General features: G+C 37.7%; 1 protein-coding gene across 1 annotated transcript in view; it reads right to left on the reverse strand.

Moving 5' to 3' along the window:
• Positions 1–659: 659 nt before the first annotated feature.
• LOC109932831 (calcium-activated potassium channel subunit alpha-1-like) overlaps positions 660–23,919 on the reverse strand; it is a 621,464-nt gene continuing 598,204 nt past the window's right edge. The window contains exons 16-17 of the mRNA XM_048616327.1: positions 9,293–9,361; positions 660–753 (exon numbers count right to left, since the gene is read on the reverse strand). Coding sequence (XP_048472284.1) covers positions 744–753; positions 9,293–9,361 — 79 coding nt within the window. The 3' untranslated portion in view covers positions 660–743. The remainder of the gene's footprint in view (positions 754–9,292; positions 9,362–23,919) is intronic.

The following is a 23,919-nucleotide window of genomic DNA, read 5'->3' on the forward strand; positions in this document are numbered from 1 at the left end:
TTTAAGTTAACATATCCCATCCTGCCTCTGTACAAATTCTGACTGGCACTAATTGTCACACTTCTATTACTAGCCAGCAACATGGGAGCCATGGAGTTCCACAAAGACAGTCAACTGATCAGAGTGCCTCTGTCTTAGAACATCTTCTCATGGGATTATATCCGGCACTGTGTTTCACTCCTTCCAAAGCTGACAGTAGTGGTTTTGACAAAGACAGATTAAGTAGCAGGTATAATGATATCTGAGCAACATTATGAGCAGACAATTGAACTTGGCCATCTTGCTTGCCATGACAGCTACAATGCTCCCAGGCGTTTTTAATTAAGTTTGGAGGGCTCACACTTACATTCATCCTTTTACAACCTGAATGTTAAAGAACATTATTGAAATAACACCAAACTATACATAAAAAGAACCCATAAGTTATGAAAATGCTTTGTTCACATAAAAAATGAGTTGCATTGCTGGATCACAAATAATAATATTCTCAGACTGGTCTTGGTATCTCACCCTTCCATAAAAGCAAAGATATAGGAGCATTTATTCTTTGGCGTATTTCACCATTAACTGGAAACAGATTACAATTGCTTTCATTTTCCATGGATCTCAATCAAATAATTACCTTTTCACTTCTTTGGCATCACTTGCAATGAAGAATCCCAATGTGCCTTCATGGATCTTGATGTGGTTCCCAGGATTGATTAGTATGCTACTCAGTGAAAACAGAAAACACCAAATTTCTGTTACCTGCTGCTGAAGAAAAACATTGTCTTGATGGTACGTGAATCAAAGGGAAATAGTGCAAACATTGCCACTGCAATTAAAAACTTTCTTACATGATCTGCACTTTAAGTACATACATTCCGACAGATGACTGTAAATGATTCGATTAATGCTGAAAGGAGCTTGTTTATCAGACCCATAATATTAAGATAAGCGAAGCACCATCTGCTTAAAAACATACACCCTTAAACAAATCTCATTTTCGCTCATTTGAAAGTGTTTGATAACAAAGCAAATCTCAGGCTATTAAATTTAGTCCGGGTGACTTCAGAAGTGCAGTTTAAAGGTCAATTTTCAGGGTGAACATTTTTTGATTTGTAACTGCTGCTTTACTGCTATGGAGAGGTAGTGGTTTTTTTTTGCTGCAGACCTAGTTGTTCCAATTTGCCATTTTTTTGGTTCTATTTTGATTAGGGCTCTGCTTCCTCTTGCTGTTATGATGACATGTTCCCCAACTGACAAGGTCCCAAGAAACCCTGCTGTCAAGCTCTCCCCCATTACTCTTGAGCTGGTTAAGAGAAAGACATGACCTTAAGTGAAATCTTCTCTAGTTTTTATTGAGTGTAACCTCTGATAATATACGTTGTGGTCAGAAATTTGCCACTTGAAAAACTTTTGATAAAATGGTTTAGAAATTGGATGGGAGCATCTGACAGATGAAACAGTTATATTTGAACCAAACAATATTACTTAGGCAGAAAAGATCTTTACAGCAATATTTTGGTGAAATGGACAAGATTCTTCACCGAGTGACCACCATGTATGGATTGAAATTCAGCCCTGAATCCTTAAAGTAAAGCCTTACAAATAATTTACCAGGACAGTTGCTGCAGTGTCAAGCAAAAAAGTTTCACTAGTTTTGTTAGTTCCCCTGTGATTGCAAAACAATGTGTGCTCTGTGTAATATCATTATTGAATTGCAGCTTATCAATAGCTTAAAGTAAGTCATAATTCTTTAAAGGTAATATATATAAAACTGATAACTATTGCACAGCACAGCTGTAAGCTAAATTAGGCAGTTGATCCAAAGGAAAGAGATGGCTGGTATATGTTATCGAGAAGAATCCCAATCTATGTTTAAATAAAGCTTACTTTAATCCCAATTGTTCACAATATATATCCAGCTCTTTCTTCTGGGTGCTTTCACACTACTTGATCTTATATAATTCTACTTTCATATCCAAAGGTTTTGATTACTGGTAGACAAGAAAAAAACATGAAAAAGAAAAGGAGCAATAGAGAAAGCACACTCAAGATAAGGGATCTTCACAAATAAAGCACAGCAAGACCTAACTTGCTTCCAGGGATGAATTCCTTGCAGTTGGTGATTTACAAGTGTCATTGATAGAGGCAAATTCTCACCTCTTGGTTTGCTGGAATTATGCCAGCGTCACCTTTCATAGATACAGGTAAATTCCACAAGGATTCTTCAATATACTGAGGAGAAAACCAGGCATTTTGGTTCTTTTTTAAAAAAACTCTTTGAATTCCCTCTGCCTTGTTCTTAGAATCATTCAGCGACTAGATGCTATTCCTTTGATTTACATTATCCTTGCCTCCTACCGTTTTAAGTATTTCTGGAACCCTGCACAATGGACCTTAGACCCTCACTTTCCTTTCTGAATAATAAAAAACAGCTCAAAGTAAACCTGCTAACATCATTTATTGCAATAATATTTCTAAATGGAATGCTGATTCTGCTTTTAAGTCAAATTTCATTTATCCCAAATATAGAGAAAATATGAAACAGTACAGATCAATGAGCATCAAAGCTAATGAGTTTTCTGGATTTTTTTTGTTCTTCAGTACATTGATCTTTCATTTTAAATTCCACCATTTTCTTGTATGCAGTTTTTATCTTCCTAGCTACTTCCATGTTTGTTTAACGCATTTCCATTTTTCTCACCAAATTACTTTCCTACTTGGGCTTAACGGTCTTTGATTTGTTATTAAGCAAATTATTTAATCCATAGGCCTCCTCTCTGTGATTGGAGCTTCTGATAAATTCTTCTTCACCATTTATTCCCAACCAACTGCACACCACCTCCAAACTTTATTTAGCTGCTTATGTGGCATTTCTCATGTACTTGTTTTTCCACATTTGTTAAAAGCTATTGTTTCACTTCTGGTATAAAACACATTGAATTCTCTACTGTGCAAGCCCTGAATTGTTGGGAAGCTGCGAATATCTTTCGACTTCAAGGAGCTGGTGATTTATTCTAAACAGAATAATTTCACAGCAACTAAAAAAGAAAACTTTTATTTATGTAACACTTTATCATACTGTTGAAAGATCTCAGTGTTTGACACAATGAACCATACTTCAATATGGGACTCATTTGGGCTGGCCTCCAACTGTTGGGAAATAGCCCAGCTTGTAATGATGACCACGTGTTCTAATTGCCTAGTTCATGAAGTGGTTTCGAAAGTTCGAGTCCAGATATGTTCAAATCATGGCATCCAGTTCGTTATTAGCACTTCTAATAGTTTTTGTTTTAAAACGTACTTTACAGTTGATGTTTTTGCTATTCAAATGCATTTGGGCCTTCTTTCTAGCACTGTTGCTAGATGTATCTAAGAATATTAGATTAGAGGATGCTCTATGTAGTTTCTCAAAGAGGAAAAAAAGAATTATGCATTTTAAATCAGACACAGTGGTATGCGTAAAAGCTGCTTCAGGAAAATGATTTGTGCCTCTTGGATTTATAATGAAATTTATCAATAATACCAAGTGATGCATTATATCCATGTAGTAAAAACAAAAAACACTTTTGTGTTATCATTTATACAAAGTCCCTGTATCTTTATCCTGCCATAATTTGTATTGTTGGGTTGAATGGAGCTGTTAAAATACTTGTCTTTTTCATTTAGACCGTCGCACGTATACATTGCACACTGGTATGTGTGCCCCTGTACTCTCATAAGTGTTTCATTCCTTATGAATAGAAATCAGAATTCTGCAGACATCAGATTCAATCTAATATTCAATTGGCATTCTAATTAGATTATAAATTAATAAAAACCAAGTCTCAGTATAGATTTCCATGTATCAGCAAACTATTCACACGGTGCAAGAATGACGTATTAACAGATTAAATTTTAACAAGAAAAATAAAGGAATAATCCCAGGAAGCAAATTTATGTTTGTATAGAATAGAGTTCAGTTAAATGTGGCAATGACATGCTTTCACCACAAACACACACAGAACAACAACTCCAAAAGTAGAGGTACAACCACTGCAAAACACATATGATTGCAGTTAACTGCTAGGTAACTGAATGGCATTGGAAGCCCTCTCACTTTTGTTGTACATATATGACTGCACACAAGCTTGGAGTCAGACAAAGGAAGGAGGTGAGTAGGATAGGGAGAAGAACGGGAATTCATGGGACAAAAAACAGAGAATAAGCAAATAGCTACTAAGTTAGTTGGGTCAGCAATTGAATGCCACTTGAAAAAACAAAAATCATGAAAAAAAAATCAAAGATTAAAATTGGTATCTTTGGGCAAAAAGATATTGCCAAAAATATTAATTTGCTCCATGCATTAATATGTCACTCAATTTCAAGCAAACAGGGGTGGGAGAGGGGCTCAATTGACAAGGGCCTGTCTTTTATAGTGGGCTAGGAGACAATCTGCAAGCTTGCTGAAGCAAGAAAAACCGTAAAGGAATCACAAAAACTGCTTCTGAAAAAATATTTTCATATTTAGTGATTTGACTGTGTAAACACTGAATGTGATCAGTTACCATCAAGGGCATATTAAAATTATCATTGCTAAAAAAAAAGACTCATTAATTAGCTAATGAATCAAATTTTTGACTATTCATTTTTCCCTTTCATTTCAATGAATCCACAAACAACATGAAGTACTGTTCAGATGTACAAAAATCTGAAAACAGACAATGGGTAAGACATCAGTTGAAGATTTTGACAACCAGACAGCATAATAACACCTTGGCTGACTGACATTTATATTACATCATCATGGGGGATGGGGAGGAATAAAACTTTATGCCAGCAAGGTTTAATAGGGTAACAATTCAAGACACAATCTGTGAGACAGCAGAGAACGAAGGACCATCTGGAAAAATATATGTCAACATCAATTTTTCTCGCAAAGAAATTAGTACAAGGACAAGAAACATTTTTTAAAAAAGGATAAATGTTAAATGTTAACTATTTGATGTGTTTTCACATCATCTTGCTGATTTGATGACAGAAAAAAAGGAATAAGCTCTCTAAGAAATATGTCCCAAAGCTGAAAGACTTAAAGAATTAAAGGGAAAGTTCAGATTAGTTGGAAAGCAAATGAAGAGAGCTTTACCGCTTGGCACCTCTGTAAACAACAAGAAAACAATTCAATCAACCACCATAGTCGAAACAAACAACTTGCAACAAAAACAAAGGAAACATTCCAACTTGGCAAACACAAGACAAACAAAGTAGTTTTGTTTCTTTAAGAACATGAACGTGACGAAATGCAAAAAAGGAAACTTAAGTAACAAAAACACAAAGTTTGAACTTTGTAGCATTTTCTCTGTGGCATGAAAGAATTATGCACTCCAACAGATATAGACACGAGTCTTGGTCATTCACTGCTCTGAGGAAGGGTCACTTGACCCGAAACATTAACTCAGATTTCTTTCCACAGACCGGCTGAGCTGTTCCAGCAATTTTTGTTGGTCATTCACTATGCTACTTTGCAAAATTTACGTTTTGCGCCATGGACTTATTTGGCTAGTCAGTGCCCATGATGGTTGTGAGTTTTAATAAACCTTGCCCTCAAACAGCTAATCGAGCTTCCTCATCTTTTCACTCACTTCAAATGAATAAAGGCTGTGTTTTGAGTGTTCTCTATGTGCTCTCAAATTAAACAACATAATTATTCTCTCTGTTAAAATCTTCTGCAAATTTTGAAAAAAAATAACCAATGAATCAGAAAACAGGAGATGCTAGAAATGCTCAGCAGCTTGATTGGCACGTGAAAGAGGAACAGCGATTTCTAATGTGACCTTTCACTATAATTGCTTGGTTAAAACTATACATCCAACCTGTGCATTAAACTACCTTAGATAACAAGGTAGTATCAGAAAATTTTCTGAAGAAGGGTCTAGGCCCGAAACGTCAGCTTTCCTGCTCCTCTGATGCTGCTTGGCCTGCTGTGTTCATCCAGCTCTACACCTTGTTACCCCATTAAACTACCTTGCCTCTTTTAGTTGGATGAGCTGCTGTGCTTCCCCAACATTTTCCTTAAAAAAGTGCCTTAAGATGCCTTTTTTAACATAATTACTTCAAATTTATACTTTGTAAAAGTTTCTATAACACAGAACCAATCAATCATATTTTAATGGAAGAGAGTGGACAGGAAATGTATTTTACATTAAGCTGGCATATAACATCGGACACATATAATGACAGTGAGAGGCTAATTAGACTTGCTAATTAGCATTGGTTGATACATAGTTTTTCATGTGAGCAGTTCATTATGTCTTACTGGTGTCTGATGTATGCAGTATTGAGTAGAAGGTTAATATCACATTTAAATGAAATTAAGATCAGTTACCAGTACAAATACCAAGCAATACTATTCTAGAAAGGTATAAAGTTCTTCAATTGGATATCTTTGAGATTATCTTTTGATAATAAAGATTGCATTTACTTGAGCATTGTGAACCCTTCATTACTGGCAGTGAAAGGAATTACAGTGTTAAGTACATTCAGCCTAATATTCTGTCTATTCAATGAACATAACAGCTTAAGAACTGTAATATACAGACCCTTTAATGACCCTTCTTGCAGAAAATTGGATCTAACATGAATATGAAACACTAATTTGGCCTCACCTACTGCCTTTGAAGGCCTGATAGCTTGGGAATAGAAGCTATCTTGGTCCTTAGCCTAAATGACAATACTGATTTAACTGACCTGTTCTAGTCAGTTTTTTTCAGCACAGTTTAGCACACTTTGGGTAGTGTTTAAGAAATGACATACAGCCAGCAATTTATTTCAACCAGTTTTGCATAATCGGTCGCTGCCAGGCAATATACCCAATTTGAAGGAGCTATTCGAATGATTGTCTCCACTTTAGCACCTAATACATATCCACAGCTGTGAATGGGTATGTAATCTTAGTTCTTTGAGAATCTACAGTGCATATTACGGCTAATTGGGATTAGCATTGAATCAATAATGTTTGCTTAATGCAAATAAGTGGATTAAAGAACAGTTTGCTTAACATGAAGCTGCTTCCATTAAGTGGATTCCACTGTGTTAATGAGTTTAAATCAGCACCATTTATCCCCTTTCACACTTAAGGGCAGCTATATACAGAAATGCATTCACCTTATGAGATGTATCATTCCTTGTTTCCAGTTCAAATCTAATGTTAGGTGAAGTATGCCTGGACTGACTTTTGTATGGTTAAAACTGGTATTGGATGGGATGGAGTGAATTCATAGAGCACATAGATGTTGTCTATCACAGTGACCATTACCCCATTCAAATAGTGAGTGCTGCTGTGCAAGACCTTTCCAATCACGCATGCACCACAAAGGCTGCAAAGCTATCAATGCCTTGATGGCACATTACCATCAATCAAGGTGCCAGTGGGGACTAAATGACTATGTATAGGAAGTAGCTTTGAAATGTAGGGACAGTTCCAATTAAAATTATGCTAAATCAGAAGGATGTTAAGCATCAATAATTAACCTTGCTCAACTCCATCAAGATAATTTTATTGATGAACATGTTTTACTAACTGTGTACTTTCAGAAAGGTCATGATATTCCCACTGGAAATAATGTTAAATCACACTATTAAATTGGTTAATGTCTTTACTTAAGGCTAAGAAGAAACAAGTGGTGGCTCTTAATTACGAACAAAAACAGAAATTGCTGGGAAAACTTAGCAGATCTGGCAGCATCTGTGGAGAGAAATCAGAGTTAACATTTCGTTCCTCAGTTCTGGGCCTGGAATGTTATTTCTGCTTTCTCTCCACAGATGCTGCCAGACCCTGCTAAACTTTTCCAGCAATTTCTGTCTTCATTTTGAGTTCCAGCATCTGCAGTTCTTTTGGTGGCTATTAATTGTCTGAGTTCATGGCAAAGTGGTAATGTCCCAACCTCTGAGTCCAAGTCCTACCTGCTCTGTAGATGTGTCATAAGCACTCTGAATAGGTCAATTAGAAATTATTTGGGCCCTCTTGTCACGCAGTGGTGGTGTCCCTATCCCTGGACTGGGAGGCCCAGGTAAAGTCCCACCTGCTCCAGAGGTGTGTAATTGGTTCTCGAAACAGGTTGAGTAGCAAAACTGGTTAAATGGAAAACCTGTAATGGTTCTTGTGGCAGTAGTGGCATCCTTACCTCTGGGAACCTACAGTCAACTCCTACTGCTTCAGAGGTGTGCAATGACATCTTTGAACAGGTTGATCAGAGAGAGAAGAAAGTACTCACACTTGTAATGGCACTTGCGGCACAGTGCTAGTGTCCCTACCTCTGAGCCAGGAGGCCTATTTTCAAGGTCCACCTGCCCCAGATGTGTGTTGGAACAGGCTGGTTGAAATGTCTACACGCACCGGCACCTATTATGGCTCTTGTGGCACAGTGTTGTGCCCTTACTTCTGAGTCACGAGACCTGGGTTCAAGTCCCACCTGCTCCAGAGGTGTGTAATAACATCTCTGAACAGGTTGATTAGGAAATATAATACACACATCTGTAACATTAGAGGCCGCAGGGAGCTCTAAGACTGAGTAGTCAATAAACTCATCCATAAAGGAAGGTGTCTTATTTTCTGTCTCACTGACTGTCTTCTAATCATATTGACAAATAACTGAGATCAGCCCCAGTATGGAACTACAGATTTCATTGGCTGCAACACTAAAAATATATTACTTTTTATTATTACTCCTTTTATATTCCTATATTGACTATTTTGAAGATAGATTTGGCAGGCTTTTCAAAAGATGTAGGCAGATTAGTAGTGAAATTTTTTTGTGAAAAACGTAACTGATTTAATAGCCACCTGTTGTGTATCAGTTCATACAAGTGAGAGAGCTGGGGTAACAAGTAAACTATGTAGGACAATACTGATAATGACAACAAATCCAACATTCAGTGAGATTAGAAGAAATGTTTAGATATTTGATGTCCTCTTGGTTAACATTATTTAAAGTACTCATGGGTACGATGCTTTATTAACATGACACGAAAATAACTAATTTCTCACACAGTGAGACATCAGGAGAATTAGACATCACAGTACTCATTTCAGTTGTGCAGCTCCATTTTAGTCTGTCTTCAACTCCACCGTCAACTTTGCAACCAATATGGCAAAGTAATTTTTAATCAGCTTTAAATTGTCAATGTGAAATGGGGTTAGAAGATGCTGAGTTTGTATCAATAACTGAATACTTTTGACAACTTTTAGTGTTCTCTTGACCATTTCTTTCCATTTGGAAGAGTTATGAAATTAATATTCACAAGTTACAAGAAAGGCTGTGGTACTCACCTGCTTTCCCTTGTGTCCGATTTGTATTCTATGGCTAACAATAGCAGCTTAAGCTTCACAAAACACAGCCTGTATATGGAAGATAAAGAACCGTCACCTCATGATTACAACTCTGGCAGATAAAACCATTTCAGAAATATACTCTGACAATTAAAAGTTCAAGTTTCCGACATGAGGGAATCATTCTGATCTCATACGAATTCTGTACAGAGTTATAAAAATGATCATTTGGAGAAGCAGGAATCAAAAAGGATTTAAGACAACTCCTGCTCCATTTAGTAACACAATTGTAACTGTACAGATGTGGATGCTCAAACTGTTCCAGTTGCCTCTCCAGAGCTGGTAGAAATAGCCTTCATTGCTCAGACCTTTGAGTATAGAAGTTTGGACGTCATGTTGAAGTTGTACAGGATGCTGGTGAGGCCTCTTCTGGAGTACTGTGCATGGTTCTAGTTGTTCTGTTATAGGAAGGATATTATTAAATTGAAGAGGGTTCCGAAAAGATTAACCAGGACGTTGTTGGGAATGGAGGGCTTGGGTTATAAAAATAGGCTGGATAGGCTGGGATTTTTTTCACTGGAGCATAGGAGGTTGAGGCGTAACCTTGTAGAGGTTTATAAAATCATGAGGGACAGAGATAAGGTGAAAGGCAATGGTCTTTTCCCTAGGGTGAGGGAGTTCAAAACTAGAAGGCATATTTTTCAGGTGAGAGGAGAAAGATTTAAAAAGAATATCAGGGACAACTTTTTTCTTAAACACAGAAGAATGGTACATATGTGGAATGAACTGCGAGAGAAAGTGGTGGATGCAGGTACAGTTACAACATTTAGAAGACATTTGGATAAGTACATGAATAGGAAAGGTTTGGAGAGATATCGACCAAATGCAGGTAAATGGGACTCGTTTAGTTTGGGAACATGATCAGCATGGACTAGTTGGACCAAAGGGTCTGTTTCCATGTTTTGTGACTATGACTCTAAATGGATGACATCATAGATGGGAGAGGTTGGTACATAGTATCACAAAAGGAGGTATGAAAGCGAGAATCAGGACCATGAAGGTGGTATATTCAGGAACTACAAATACTTTGTGCTGTCAATTCTCCAAAATATATTATCCAAGTTTTGTTAAGTAATAGGGAACGGCTTTTGCAGATCAATCGAGAATAAAACGTTATTTCGACTCAGAGCCACATAACGCATATTTCATCAATAATAATGACTGGAGAGTGTGGAGAATCAACCTCAAGGCCAGGCAGTATTATTTGACTATCAAGTCAAAACCAGTGTGTACATCAAGTTGGGAATATACTTAATACACCACCCTGAAATAACTGATTCATTTTGTTTGTACTTTTTTATACTCAGCCCAGACAATTGCACGTAGTTTTTACAAACAGGTAGCCTGTCAGAAATGCTGAACAAACCGCAACTACTTTCTTAACAGAGAATGATTTAAAAGATAAAAGGATGATCCATATAATTTCTGATCATGTACATTAACATTGCTTGTCAATTAACACACACTAAATGTCAAGTAAGAAAATATTTCCCGCTCTGCTCCTATCATCCATCACTTTGTGCTCCTAATTGCAGCCTTTTTATTACATGTACCGAGAAAATAAATTTGAAAATCAATTTTTATTAGTTGTACAATCATTATTAATTAAGCAATAAATATTGAACCCAACTATGAAGAAAAATCAGCGTAAATTAAATTTATAATTTAAGACTTATGTCATTAATGTAATGTTTACAGCTGAACCCACACAAGTTTCATTTTGCACAGAATAAAATTAACTCAAAGGAAATAGAAATAAAACTCAATGGACAATTAATCATCAACTTAAACTGGAAGTCGATCATAATTATTACACATGCTGAAATTTTAACCATCATTGACTGTTTTAAAGTCTTTAAGATGACTACTGTGTTAAAGTACATTGTAACAAAAGCAGGCCATTCAAACCCTCAAATTTAAACCCTCATGGTCGATCATCATCTCAGCTCCATTTACTTTTCTTTGACACACATTCTTTCATTCCTTTGCCAAATATCTGTCAATCTTGTGTTTGAAAATTTCAATTGACCAAACATCAGCAACTTTTTGGAAGATAACATTTTACATGTCCATTACCTCTTGTATGAAAGAGATCTTTCTCATTTCATCAAATTTAACTATAATTTTAGGATTCTGCCCCTACCAGAGAAATGATCTTTTCTCTATCTCTTTCTCTTTCTGTCTATTGATTTATCTTGTTATCTTAAACACTTCAATTTGATGCCCTCTTAACCTTTTAAACTTAAAGCAACATAACATAATACAAAAGTAAATATGTGTAGTCATAATTTAATATTTTATTAGTTGTGAATGAATAGATATATTTCACATTATTTCACGGTTATGGTAATGGTAAACATGGGTGAATGATAATAACTTCCATCAACTGATTTTAATACCTGAGACCTTCTTGGATTAAAGAGACATTTTACAAAAAAGACAAATACTGACCTAAAATGGTTGTCCTGGCTACCTGAACAGTTTGTGCCAAGTTCATTAAACCATCAGTAAATAAGCATCAGTCTGAACCAAAATTAACATCATTACCAAAGGCACTGAACTCAGATTTAGATCTCCTGGTTGAACTGCACCTTTCTGAAAGTACACACTGAAATCAAAGTCACCAGTAAATCATTTGGTTTGGTAAAAAAGGATGCCAGACACCAGAATCCACAAGGAAACTGTATTTCAGGCAGCAGCTTTCATTTCGTAAAGCAGAAAGAAAAAGAAATCTGAATTGAAAACAACAAGGACATTGCAAGCCCCATCTCTCTCAATTTTGCATCAATACCTGTGAATAAAGCAACTTGGGACAACAGCTATTTAACAAGAAATATCTAAATCTAAACCATGTTGCAGCTATATAAAACTCTTGTTAGGCTGCATTTGGAGTATTGTGTACAGTTCTGGTTGCCACGTTACCAGAAGAATGTGGAAGCTTTGGAGAGAGCACAGAGAAGGTTCACCAGGATGCCGCCTGGTCTTGAAGGCATTGGCTCTGTGGAAAGGTTAAAAAGACTAGGATTGTTTTCACTGGAAAGATGGCGGCTGATAGAGGTCTACAAAATTATCAGAGGCATAGATAGGGTGGATAGTAAAAGGCTTTTTCCCAGGGTTGAAGTTTCAATTACAAGGGGGCACAGAATCAAGGTGACAGGGCAAAAGTTTAAGGGAGATGTGCAACGAATGTTTTTCACACAGAGACTGGAAGGAAACTAGAATGCACTGCCAGAGGTGGTGGTGGAAGGAGGCCCATTGGCGACATTTAAGAGACATCTGGATGGTTACACGAATAGGGAGGGAATAGAGGGATACGGACCAAATAAGGGCAGAAGGTTTGTTTTTTCAGTTTAATCAGGCTATGATGATTGGCACAGGGGCCTGTTCCCATGCTGTACTCGTCTTTTGTTCTTGTTCTTCTCAAAATGCAAATCCACAATCAAACAACTGACCTCAAGTTAAAAATCTAACACTTCAAAGACTCTGAGGATTGTTTTAAAAACTGTCAGCTATTCTTCCTCTCTATACCAAATACTCCCTCTTTTTAAAACAAATTACCCATTTTTGCATGTGGGTTTGATTCATATTTTTATTATTTCTTCAGGTTGGTAGATAAAAATGGGCGAGTTGCATAAAGACTGGGTTAACCAAGTCAGTACTAAAGCCGTGGATGAAAAATTCCTGGAGAGTGTATGAGATGGGTTTCTGTCAAAGCATACTGAGAAGCCAATTAGGGATTGGGTAATTTGGATTTGGTCTTGTGTAATGGGAAAGGGCAAATTAATAACTATGTAAAGGAGCCTTTGGGAAGCAGTGAATTTTACATTATAACTGAATGGGACATAATTCATTCTGAAACTATGGTCTTAAATCTGAGCAAAGGAAACTAGTAGATGCAGTGTATTTGGATTTTCAGAAGACTTTTGATCAGGTTCCACACTGCAGGTTAGTAAATAAAATTACAGTGCATGGGACAGGGGTAAAAACTCAAATATGGATTGAGAATTGGTTACCAGATAGAAAGCAGAGAGCAGAAATAGGTGGATCATTCTCAGGATGGCAGGCTGTTACTCATGGGGTACTGCAAGCATCAATGCTAGATCCACAACTAGTCGGATTTGGAATTGGTGACCAATTGTAGTATTTCCAAATTTGCTGATGACACCACATCAGAGGAGAATATAGTTGTGAGCAGTTTTCAAGTAAGCTTCAAGAGGACTTGGATAAGCTAAATGAGTGGCCTAGAAAATGGCAGATGGAATATAATGTAAATAAGTGTGAAGTTACTCATTTTGATACAAAACAAAAACAAGAAGGCTGAATACTTCTTAAATGGTAAAATGTTGGGAAATGCAGATGTCCAAAAGGACCTGCATGTCTTTGTCCACAAGTCACCAAAAGCTAGCATGAGGTGCTGCAAGTAATTAGAATGGCAAACAATGCAATGGCATTCATTTTGAGGGGATTTGAACACAGAAATAAAGATCTCTTCCTGCAGTTGTATAGTGCCTTGGTGAAAACTCACTTGGTGTTTGTGTACAGTTTTAGTCTCCTTAACTAAGGAAAGATATACTTGTCATGGAGGGCACTCAATGGATGTCTGCCAGATTAACGAGGAGAGTTTGAGGAAACTTGGTCTGTATCATCTACAGTTTTGAAGAATGCAAGGTTTTCCAATTCAAATAGCGTTAGATGGGGTGGATATAGATAGGATGGTTTTCTTGGCTGGTGACTCTAGAACCACAAAACATAATTTCAGGATGAAGAGTCAACCATTTAAGACTGGAGCGAGGAGGGATTTCTTCACTCAGAGGGTGATGAATCTTGGGCATTCTTTGTCCCATAGGGCTGTGGAAGTTTAACCATTGAGCATGTTCAAGTCAGAAATCAATAGGTTTCTGGAGACTAATGACATTAAAGTTATTAGAGATAATACAGGAAAATGACAATGTGGAGCAGATCATCATGAACTAGAATGATGGGCGAGGTTCAATGGGCTCAATGGCCTACTTCAGTTCCTATGCCATATAATTGTTCCTTCTTCCACTCAAGAAAACCTTGGAATTCAACTTCTTCATTTTGATCTAATTGATTATATTTTAATTGAAGTGGAATAGCCAAGCATTTAAGAAGATATTTATTATAACATACTGAGACAGGGTTAAAAGAAGGGGAGCTGATCACCCCTCCTCAGCTGTCGTATCACGGCTTATGATAAACAAAGATAATAACCCAAAGTCACGATCAGAGACAAAGCGTAATGCTTATTGTTAACCTTGTGATTGAGTGCTTTTTGTGGCAGGGATTTCGCCTGTCCCAATGTTACTTATATTGCAACATCAGCTCATGAGGATCAATTGCCTCTAGTATCAGTGATATAATCAAGCAGCTCAACCAGCCAGTCACATTCAAGAATTATCCCAGACGTCAAAATCAAGAAGTTAAAAGCACTGATTACCCTTCACTTTTTAACAGTTTTAAAGAGGACAAAGTAAATACTGGGACTTATAAATGAATTTAAAATAAAAAGTTAAATGTCATAAAGTTTTAAAAAGGTTATCAAAAACTACAAAATATTTCTTTCATAATGGAGTTATTTGACATTCAACAGATATAAAATTAGCTTTTCAGGGCCAGAGAGTTTGTTTAGAAGTAATTACGAATTTGATATTTTCTAAAACTCCACTTGCACATATTGAACAAGATGTAACGTTTCAAGGATTTTTATAGAGAAGCTGCATGTAAAAGTAGAAGTTGCGTGATTACGATTAATTTTCACCTGCTGGGACTTCAATAGCATTCCCTACGGAAAAGGCGGAAATCACTGACAGCAGTTTCTGATTTCCACATTTAACTATGCATTCGCGAACGCCAGAAGTTGCCATCAGTTTCACACTGATAATTACAGCGAATGCTGCAGTTTTACCATCATTACAACTGCAAAATCCAGGCCATTAAATATAGCAGTAAAATAATTTAGAGGTAAATCTAAAGAGTCTACAGTTCTGAAGCAGGTTATCTAACTGAATATTTTGGATGTTCAGTACAGAAACTACATCAGTGGGATGAAGAATCTCTGACAAGGTTTGATGAATCAATTTGGCATTTTGAAAGTAATCAGCTCCAGTACCTACATTTTAAAACTTTTCATCTGTTTAATGATATCTTGCTCCTTTCTAACATGATTCCATAAAACAGCTGTATTTACAGTAATGTTAACATGGATTAATTTGTGCAACAATATACAAGAGGACATATTGATTATCATAGGGTTTAATTAAAGAGAATTGGATAGCATTATCCATCTAACACTAGCAAGGACATGAGAGTGTGAATAATGAGGTCTCTTTAATTTAAACTAGAAAACAGGATAATTGAGTCTCTAGGCAAAACCTATGTGTCAAGTGAAGATTTTTAGGCAATTCCTAAATCTCATTAGAACATCTGCATTCATTGATCATCACTTCCTCGTGGCACTGCATCATTAGTCGACAATAACAACCCCTCCTTGTTTAAATCTCATTAACCCCATGAGAACAGATGATGCGAATTTTCCAAGCAGCCATTACCATGACAAGGCGACTGTTGTTTGGTATATGAACATGACTCTTGTAATAAAGTAATCAGCTATGCCCGAGGGAAAATCCAAAATCTGAACTGTAATTACCATACTGAGACATTAACTGCTTTCATACACTCTGCTTGCAGTGGGAAGCCCAATCCAATTCCATTTCTTGAGCTCAATTGAATTTGATTCAACCTTTATATTCATGGTCACCTTTGCCCTAAACGAGGGCATGCCTTGGCAACCACTGAATGATCTACCCATCATTTCTGAGGACATATTTGGATGAAAAATAACTATTTATTCTAGACAGAAGATACAGCTGTCCGATTTTGAGTCCAGGTTTATTTTACTTCTGCTTCTTAACTCTCTATAGTAGATTTATTTATTGTATTTATTTTTCAACATTAAATTTCATTATCCTTTCCAACAGAAAATATCACTTCATATTAAGAATCAAGTTAGCGCTCCACATCAGTTTTCAGAGGAAGTCAAGAAGATAGTTTTATGAATTTCTTCCAGTAATGTTAAGCAATCAGTTATTAGGATGCAAACAAACTAATATTAGGGACTTATCATGCAAAGAATTGAGACCTTTTATTGTAGCAGCTACCTTCAGGGCATTTGTGAAACCACATCATGAATGCTGTCTGCAGTTTTGATCTCAAGATCCACAAGACCAAAAGACATAGGAACAGAAGTAGGCCATTCAGCCCATCGAATCTGCTCCACTACTCAATGAAATCAAGCTGATCTGACAATCCTCAATTCCGCTTTCCTGCTTTTTCCTCATAACTCTTGATTCCCTCACTGATTTAAAAAAACTCTCAGCACTGAATATACTTATTGAACCATCCCAACAGCTTTCTGTAGTGAAGAATTCCACAGATTCACTACACTCTGAAGAAATTCCTTCTCATCACTATCTTAAATGGGTGACTCCTTAGTTTGAAATTATGACTTCTCGTCCTACACTTACCAGAAGGGGACACAAGCTCTTCACATCTACTCATTCAAGGCCCTAGAAATTTTACATGTTCCGATAAGGTCACCTTTCATTCTTCTAAACTCCAACCTACTCACCTCCCTCCCCAATAGCACTAAGGGTCTACCTACACCAAATGGATTGTAGTGGTTCAATAAGGCAGCTCATCACCACCTTCTTAAAATCAGCTGGAGATGAGTCTAAATTAATTGAAGTTTAGAAGAATGAAAGGGGATCATAATGAAATGTATAAAATTATGACAGGACTGGACAAACTGGATTCCAGGATGATGTTTCCCCGGGCTGGGGATTTGTCTCGAGCAAGGTGTCATACTCTCAGGATTCAGGGTAGCAAATTTATGACTGAAGTGAGAGGAAATTTCTTCACTCAGAGGGTGGCCAACATGTAGAATTCACTACCACATAAGGCTGTGGAGCCCAAGTCACTGAAAATATTCAAAAAAGAAACAGATTGGTTTTTAGACACCAAAGCCAAAGAGTACGGGGAGAGAGCTAGAGTATAATGCTGAGATAGAGGATCAGCAATGATGACGTTGAATGGCAGAGCAGTCTCAATGGGCCGAATGGTCTGAGCTTGCTCCTAATTCCAATGTTCATACAACACCACCTCCACCTCCTTCTGAAGCAGAGTTCCAAAACTGCACAACCTTCAAAAAATTCTCCTAACTTGTCCTAAAATGGCCTCATTAAATCCCTCATTTTAAAGCTGTGCCCCTTAGTTCTGGGCACAACCAGAAGAAGAAACATCCTTTCCAGGTCCACCCGTTAAGTTCAATCAGGATCTCATACACTTCAATCAAGTCTAATTCTCCCAAAATGCAGTGGAAAAACAAGTCCAACTCGTCCAACCTATATTCTAAAGCAACCTACTCATTCCAGGGACAAACCTCCTTGAACCTCCTCCAAGCCATTGATATCCTTCCTTCAATAATGAGGAGTTAAATACATACTTTGCATCTGTCTTCACAGCTGAGAACATTATTAGCTTTAAAAATATGCTAAATCAATGTGTAAGAGATGAAGAGGAAATAAATATAATAACAAAGTACTAGGGAAATTAACTAGACTAAAGACCAATATGTTGCCTGGACTTGATGATTTGTATCCTCAGAAACTAAGGGCAGTAGCTACAAAGTTAATGGATGTACTAGTAATCTTCCAGGAATCTTTAGATTCTGGAAAATTTCAAGAGGATTGGAAAACTGCCAAGGTAACAGCCTTAATCAAAAAGGGAGAGAGAAAACCATAGTTAGCCTAACATCTATCATTGGGAAAAATGTAAGCATCTATTATAAAAGTCTAAAAGCAGACTATTTAGAAATACATAATCTAATCCAGCAAAGTCAGCATGGCTTCATGAAGAGGAAATCATGCCTGACAAATTAATTTGAATTCTTTGAGGAGGGAACAAGCAGGATAGATAAAGGGGAACCAACAGATGCAATATATTTGGACTTCCAAAAGGTGTCCCATAAGATACCTCACATTAGGTTACTAAACAAGAGACCATGGGGTTGGGGTAGTATATTAGCATAGATAGAGGATTGGCTAACTAATAGAAGACAAAGAGACATTTTCAGGATGGCGACCTGTAACAAGTAGAGAGCAATGGGGAACATTGGCAGGCCACAATTATTTACAGTATACGTTAATGATTTGAATGAGGGAAGTGAATATATTATCAAGTTTGCAAATGACACAAATATAGGTGGAATGACAAGTGGTGAGGATGACACAGAGTCAATGGAATAGCTAGGTTAGGTGAGTGACCATAAGACCAGATGTTATAGGAGCAGAATTAAGCAATTCGATTAATTTAGTCTGCTCTACCATTCAATCATAGCTGATATGTTTCTCAATTCCATTCTCCTGCCTTCTCCGCATTACTCTTGATCCCCCTACCGATCAAGAACCTCTCTCCCTGCTTTAAACACACTCAATGACTTAGCCTCCCCAGCCTTCTGCAGAGAGTGGGCAATGACTTGGCAATGGAATATACCACGGGAAAATGAAACATCATGCATGTTGGCAGGAAGAATTAAAGAGCTGAATATTATGTAAATGGAGAAAGACAGCAAAAAGGTGAAGCACAGAAGGATTTGGGGGTCTTCCTGCATGAATCACAAAAAGCTAGTGTTCAAGTTTAGTAGGTAATAGGGAAGGCAAATGGAACATTGGCGTTTATTTCAAAGGGAATGGAAGGTTTAAAAAAAAAGCCTTGCTAAAACTAAATAAGACACTAGTTAGACCTCACCGAGAATACTGTAAACAGCTTTCTAAATGTGATTTTGGAGTCAACTCAATCTCTCCTCATATAATAATCCTGCCATCCCAGGAATCTGTCTGCATTCCTTATGTCAAGTATATTCTTTCTTCGGTAAGGAGACCAAAACTGCACACAATGCTCCATTCAGCGGCAGTGAGAAATCCTTGCTCATTAATATGTTAAGTATTTTAAGTGGATAGATCCTTATTAGGCAAGGGAATCAAAGGTTATTAAGGGTAGAGAGGAGTGTGTAACTTAAAACATAAACAGTCAGCCTTAATTATACTGAATCATAGACCAGACTCGAATGGATCGAATGGTCAACTTTTGTCCCTATGTTCATGTGTATCTAGATTTTAGAAAATTATCCTTTGCTTGAGTAACTGAGGTTAATGTAGAAATTTTCATACTGCTGTGTTCTTCTTATAAATGGTTTTCACTGTTGTTTTATGAAGGATTACTTCAACATTTTTGAGTGAATCAGTGTAGTTAACTTGACAGATAGCAGTTATTGGAGCCAATCAGAAAAGTGTGATGGATAATTTTTTTGCCCCTTTCAAATAGCTCTTTCTCAGATTAAATGTATAGGCTGTCACATTTAATGTGTAACTGTTATTCATACGACTTTTAATTATATATACTAATGGATAAGGAACAGTAATTGCTAGAGAAGAGAGGAATCAGAATAGCACTAAGCAGAAGAGAAAGCAGTGACGGTTGGGGGTGGGGGTGTGGGGAGGAGGGAAGGGGCTGATGAGTAGTGGAACACAGGTTTTCTCTTTCCAAGATGTGGCAGGAAAGGTGACTAAAAATAAACAGGTAATTGGAATGCGTTGGCATTTGGGAGACACCCGCACCCTTCCTGTCGCCTCAGAAATTAAGTGAGACAGCCCAGAAAGATCTTGCAATCTCTGCGGCATTGATTTCCTGACCTGCCACTAGTTAACGGCCTTAAGTGGTCAATTAACACCCACTAAGGAACTCACCTGGGCTGTAACTTCTTCAACTCCAGGCATAATGAGGAAGAGCTGGGCTACCCAACTGGTAAACCAGTATGGGCCAGCTGTCAATTTAGAAGATGGAGTGTCCCCTGTATCTTCAGCAATTTGTGCAAGAGCAAGGGATTCAACCTGGGGACTGGTGCTGGCTTTTTCTTTTATCGTTCATAAGAATGTGGTTGAAGCCCTCTCCCCTCACCTTTGATGGCTTGCATTGCCCTTGACATGTTTTACATGTAAATTAATCAGTTGGAAAACATGGCTGATTTACTGGTGGTGCTTAATAGATGGGAACGTCATTACAATAGTTCATTTGATGAGGGGAGAGAAATGTTCAGTTGTGTATAGAAGAACGCCTGAACATAAAAAAAAAAGTGTGGGTCTTGCCAGCGCTCCCGCATTTATTGCCTTGTCCTATTTGCTCAAATGGCAATGAAGAATCAATCACATTGTTGTGGGTCTGGAGTCATATGTAGGTTAGACCAGGTAAGGCCAACATTGCTCTGTCCCTAAAGAACATTACTGATCCAGATGGATTTTACAATAATCAACAGTGATTACCTTGGTAACCATTAGACTAGCTTTTGATTCCAGATTTTTTTGTAGCATTCAAAATTTCACAGTCTGCCATGGTGAGATTTCAACCCACGTCCCCAGAACATTAACCTGGGCTGTGAACTACCACCAAGTCCCATAACATATATTTTAAAATTGTCTCAACGGATGACTTTCAATAGATCACAACAGGTAGCTGTTCTGCTACACAGAGCCAGAATCAAGTTGTCTATGAATAATTTAGCACTAGGTTCCCAGTGAACATGATGTGCATTAGGAGAGAGATGGCACCCATTATTGCACTGTAGACCTGAATCAAGCAGCACTATGCACTAACCACTGTCAGCCAATCAGTGATTGTGTCGTATTATGTCTAGGAAGGAATGCCATCTCTCAGGTTTCAGTCATTATCCCACAAATGGTAGTCTCCCACTGCCGGCTCCTCAGCCAAGTACACACACCAAATATTTGAACCTATGATTTCACTCATACTGAGCAGGATTACTACTACAGGAACACATCAGTAGGGTAAACCTAACCTGTTCCGTTATGGTATGAACCCAGACCATGTTCCCTACTAATAAGTGCACAATCCAGTGCCTGGTGAATTCTACCACAATGATAGGAGGAGCTGACATCAAAGGAACAATAAAGACATTGTCATGTGATGTGTCCTTGGAGAGCCATTGCTCCGGTCTCATGCCCAAACTACTGGCACCTCATCTCCCAATGGCCACAAACCCAGAAACCCAATCCCAGACAACTCCCATTTTTCTCCCCTCTGATCCTCTATCTGGAGGTCTGGGAGGTGGAGTTCCCACAGCAGTTTCTACTGTAGATTGCTGAGCTTTGGAGATGCCATTCTCTCATTAGCTGGCAGCTCTAGGTGTACCGGGACTACCTACTCCAGCTTCAAAACTCTAGCATAAATCTGCTAGCAGCCAGTCAGCTGCCTGATCGACTTCTGATCAAATGGGCTTTCTGAACAAGACAGGCAGCGAGTTTCTCTCCACAAACTTCTCTGCTTTCAGAGTGAATCCAAAAATAACAAAATTGCATCCTGAGTATGGGGAAAGGAGAAGTAAGACCTGTACTAGGTAAATAAGAGAAAACAACAAGACCCTGCATCAAATGGAAGAGAGGATACTGAGAAATAATGTATCCATGGCACAAAATTTTGAGATAGGATCAAAATGAAGCTGGGAGTACTTGCTATAGAGTTTGGAAATGGGTTGCAAATGCAATCAGAAAAATAGGTCTGCCTGAACACAAAAATATGGTGCTCTGTTAACGTTATTCTTTGGTCAATGCTGCTTGGTGCCACAGGGATCAGTGTTGTGGGCTCAATTATTTACAATCTATATAAATGACTCGGATGAAGGGAGCGATTGTACGGTTGCTAACTTTGCAGATCGATACAAAGTTAGGTAGGAAATAAAGTTGTCTGAAGGATAAAAGGAGTCAGCAAAGAGGTACAGAGCAGCAAAGAGGTTGACTGAGTGGGCAAAAATTTGTCAGATGGAGTATAAAATGTGAACCTGTCCACTTACGCAGAAAGAATAGGAAAATGTCACATTGTCTGAATAGAAAGAGATTTCAGAACTTTGAGGTGCACAGAGATCTAGGTGCACTGGTAGATGAATCACAGTTGGAATGGAGGTACAACAAGTGATTAGGAAGATAAATGGAATGCTGTTATTTATTGCAAAGAAATTGGAATATAAAAATATGGATAATTTGTTACATATGCAAAGAATGTTGATGAGGCCCCATCTACAATACTGTGTGCAGTTTGGTCTCCTTATTTAGGAAGGGCACAAATACATTAGAAGCAGTTCAGAGAAGATTCATCCAACTGATAACTGGCATCGGGGTGGGTTATCTAATGAGAAATGGTTGCACAGACTGGGTGGTAAATAATTCCACATATTCACTACACTCAGAGAAGAAATTCCTCCTCATCACTGTCTTAAATGGGCAACCCCTTATTCTGGGATAATGCCCTCTGACCCTAGATTCTCCCACAATTTCTCAACATCTGTCTTATCAAGGTCCCTCAGAATCTTATATATTTCAACAAGATTGCCTCTTATTCTTCTAAATGCCAATGAGTACAGGCTCAACTTACTCAACCTCTCCTTATAAGAAAATCCCTGCTTGTCCAGGATCAACTAAATAAACTTTCTCTGCACTGCCTCCAATACCAGTATATCTTTCTTTAGATACAGGTACCAAAACTGTTCATAGTATGGTGTGGTCTAACTAGTGCATTCAATTGTTTTAGCGAAGTTTCATTACCTTTATACTCCATTTCCTTCGAAATAAAGGCCAACATTCCATTTGCCCTCACTATTACCTGCTGAATTTGAACGCTATTTGTGGTCTATGTACGAGGATCCCCAGACTCCTTTATTCTGCAGCTTTCTGCCATCTTTCTCTGTTTAAATAAAATTCAGCTCCTTTACTTTTCCTGCTAAAGTGCATAACACCACATTTTCTTACTTTATATTCCACTGTCATGTTTTTGCCCAATTATTAACCTGTCCATATATCTCTATGGACTGTCGTCCTCACTACTTGTGTTCCTACCTATTTTTGTGTCATCAACAAACTAGACCTTTCTCATCCAAGTCACTAATTTATATTGTAAATAATTGTAGATGCCAGCACTGATCCCTGTAGCACTCCACTGGTTGCAGGTTGCCACCCTGAAAATGTCTCCTTTACTCCAACTCTGTGCTTTCTACTTGTTAGCCGATTTTCTATCCATGCTAATACACTAACTCCAAAACCATGGCTCTTACTTTATTACATAGTCCTATATATGGTACCTTATTGAATGCCTTTCGGAAATCCAAATATATTACATCTAATGGTCACTCTTCATCCCTCCTGCATCTTACCTCCTCAAGGAACTGTGATATATTTGTCAGGCATAATTTCTTCTTTATGAAGCCATACTGACTCCGATTAACTGGACTCTGTAATTCTAAATGCTCTGATATTACATCCTTTATAACAGACTCAATCATTTCCCTAATGACAGATGTTAAGCTAAGTGGTGTACAATTATCTGGTTCAGAGATAGTAGGAACTGCAGATGCTGGAGAATCTGAGATAACAAGGTGTAGAGCCGGATGAACACAGCAGGCCAAGCAGCATCAGAGGAGCAGGAAG

This window comes from Rhincodon typus, chromosome 34 (assembly GCF_021869965.1).
Source record: "Rhincodon typus isolate 14 chromosome 34, sRhiTyp1.1, whole genome shotgun sequence".
Classification (NCBI taxonomy): Eukaryota; Metazoa; Chordata; class Chondrichthyes; order Orectolobiformes; family Rhincodontidae; genus Rhincodon; species Rhincodon typus.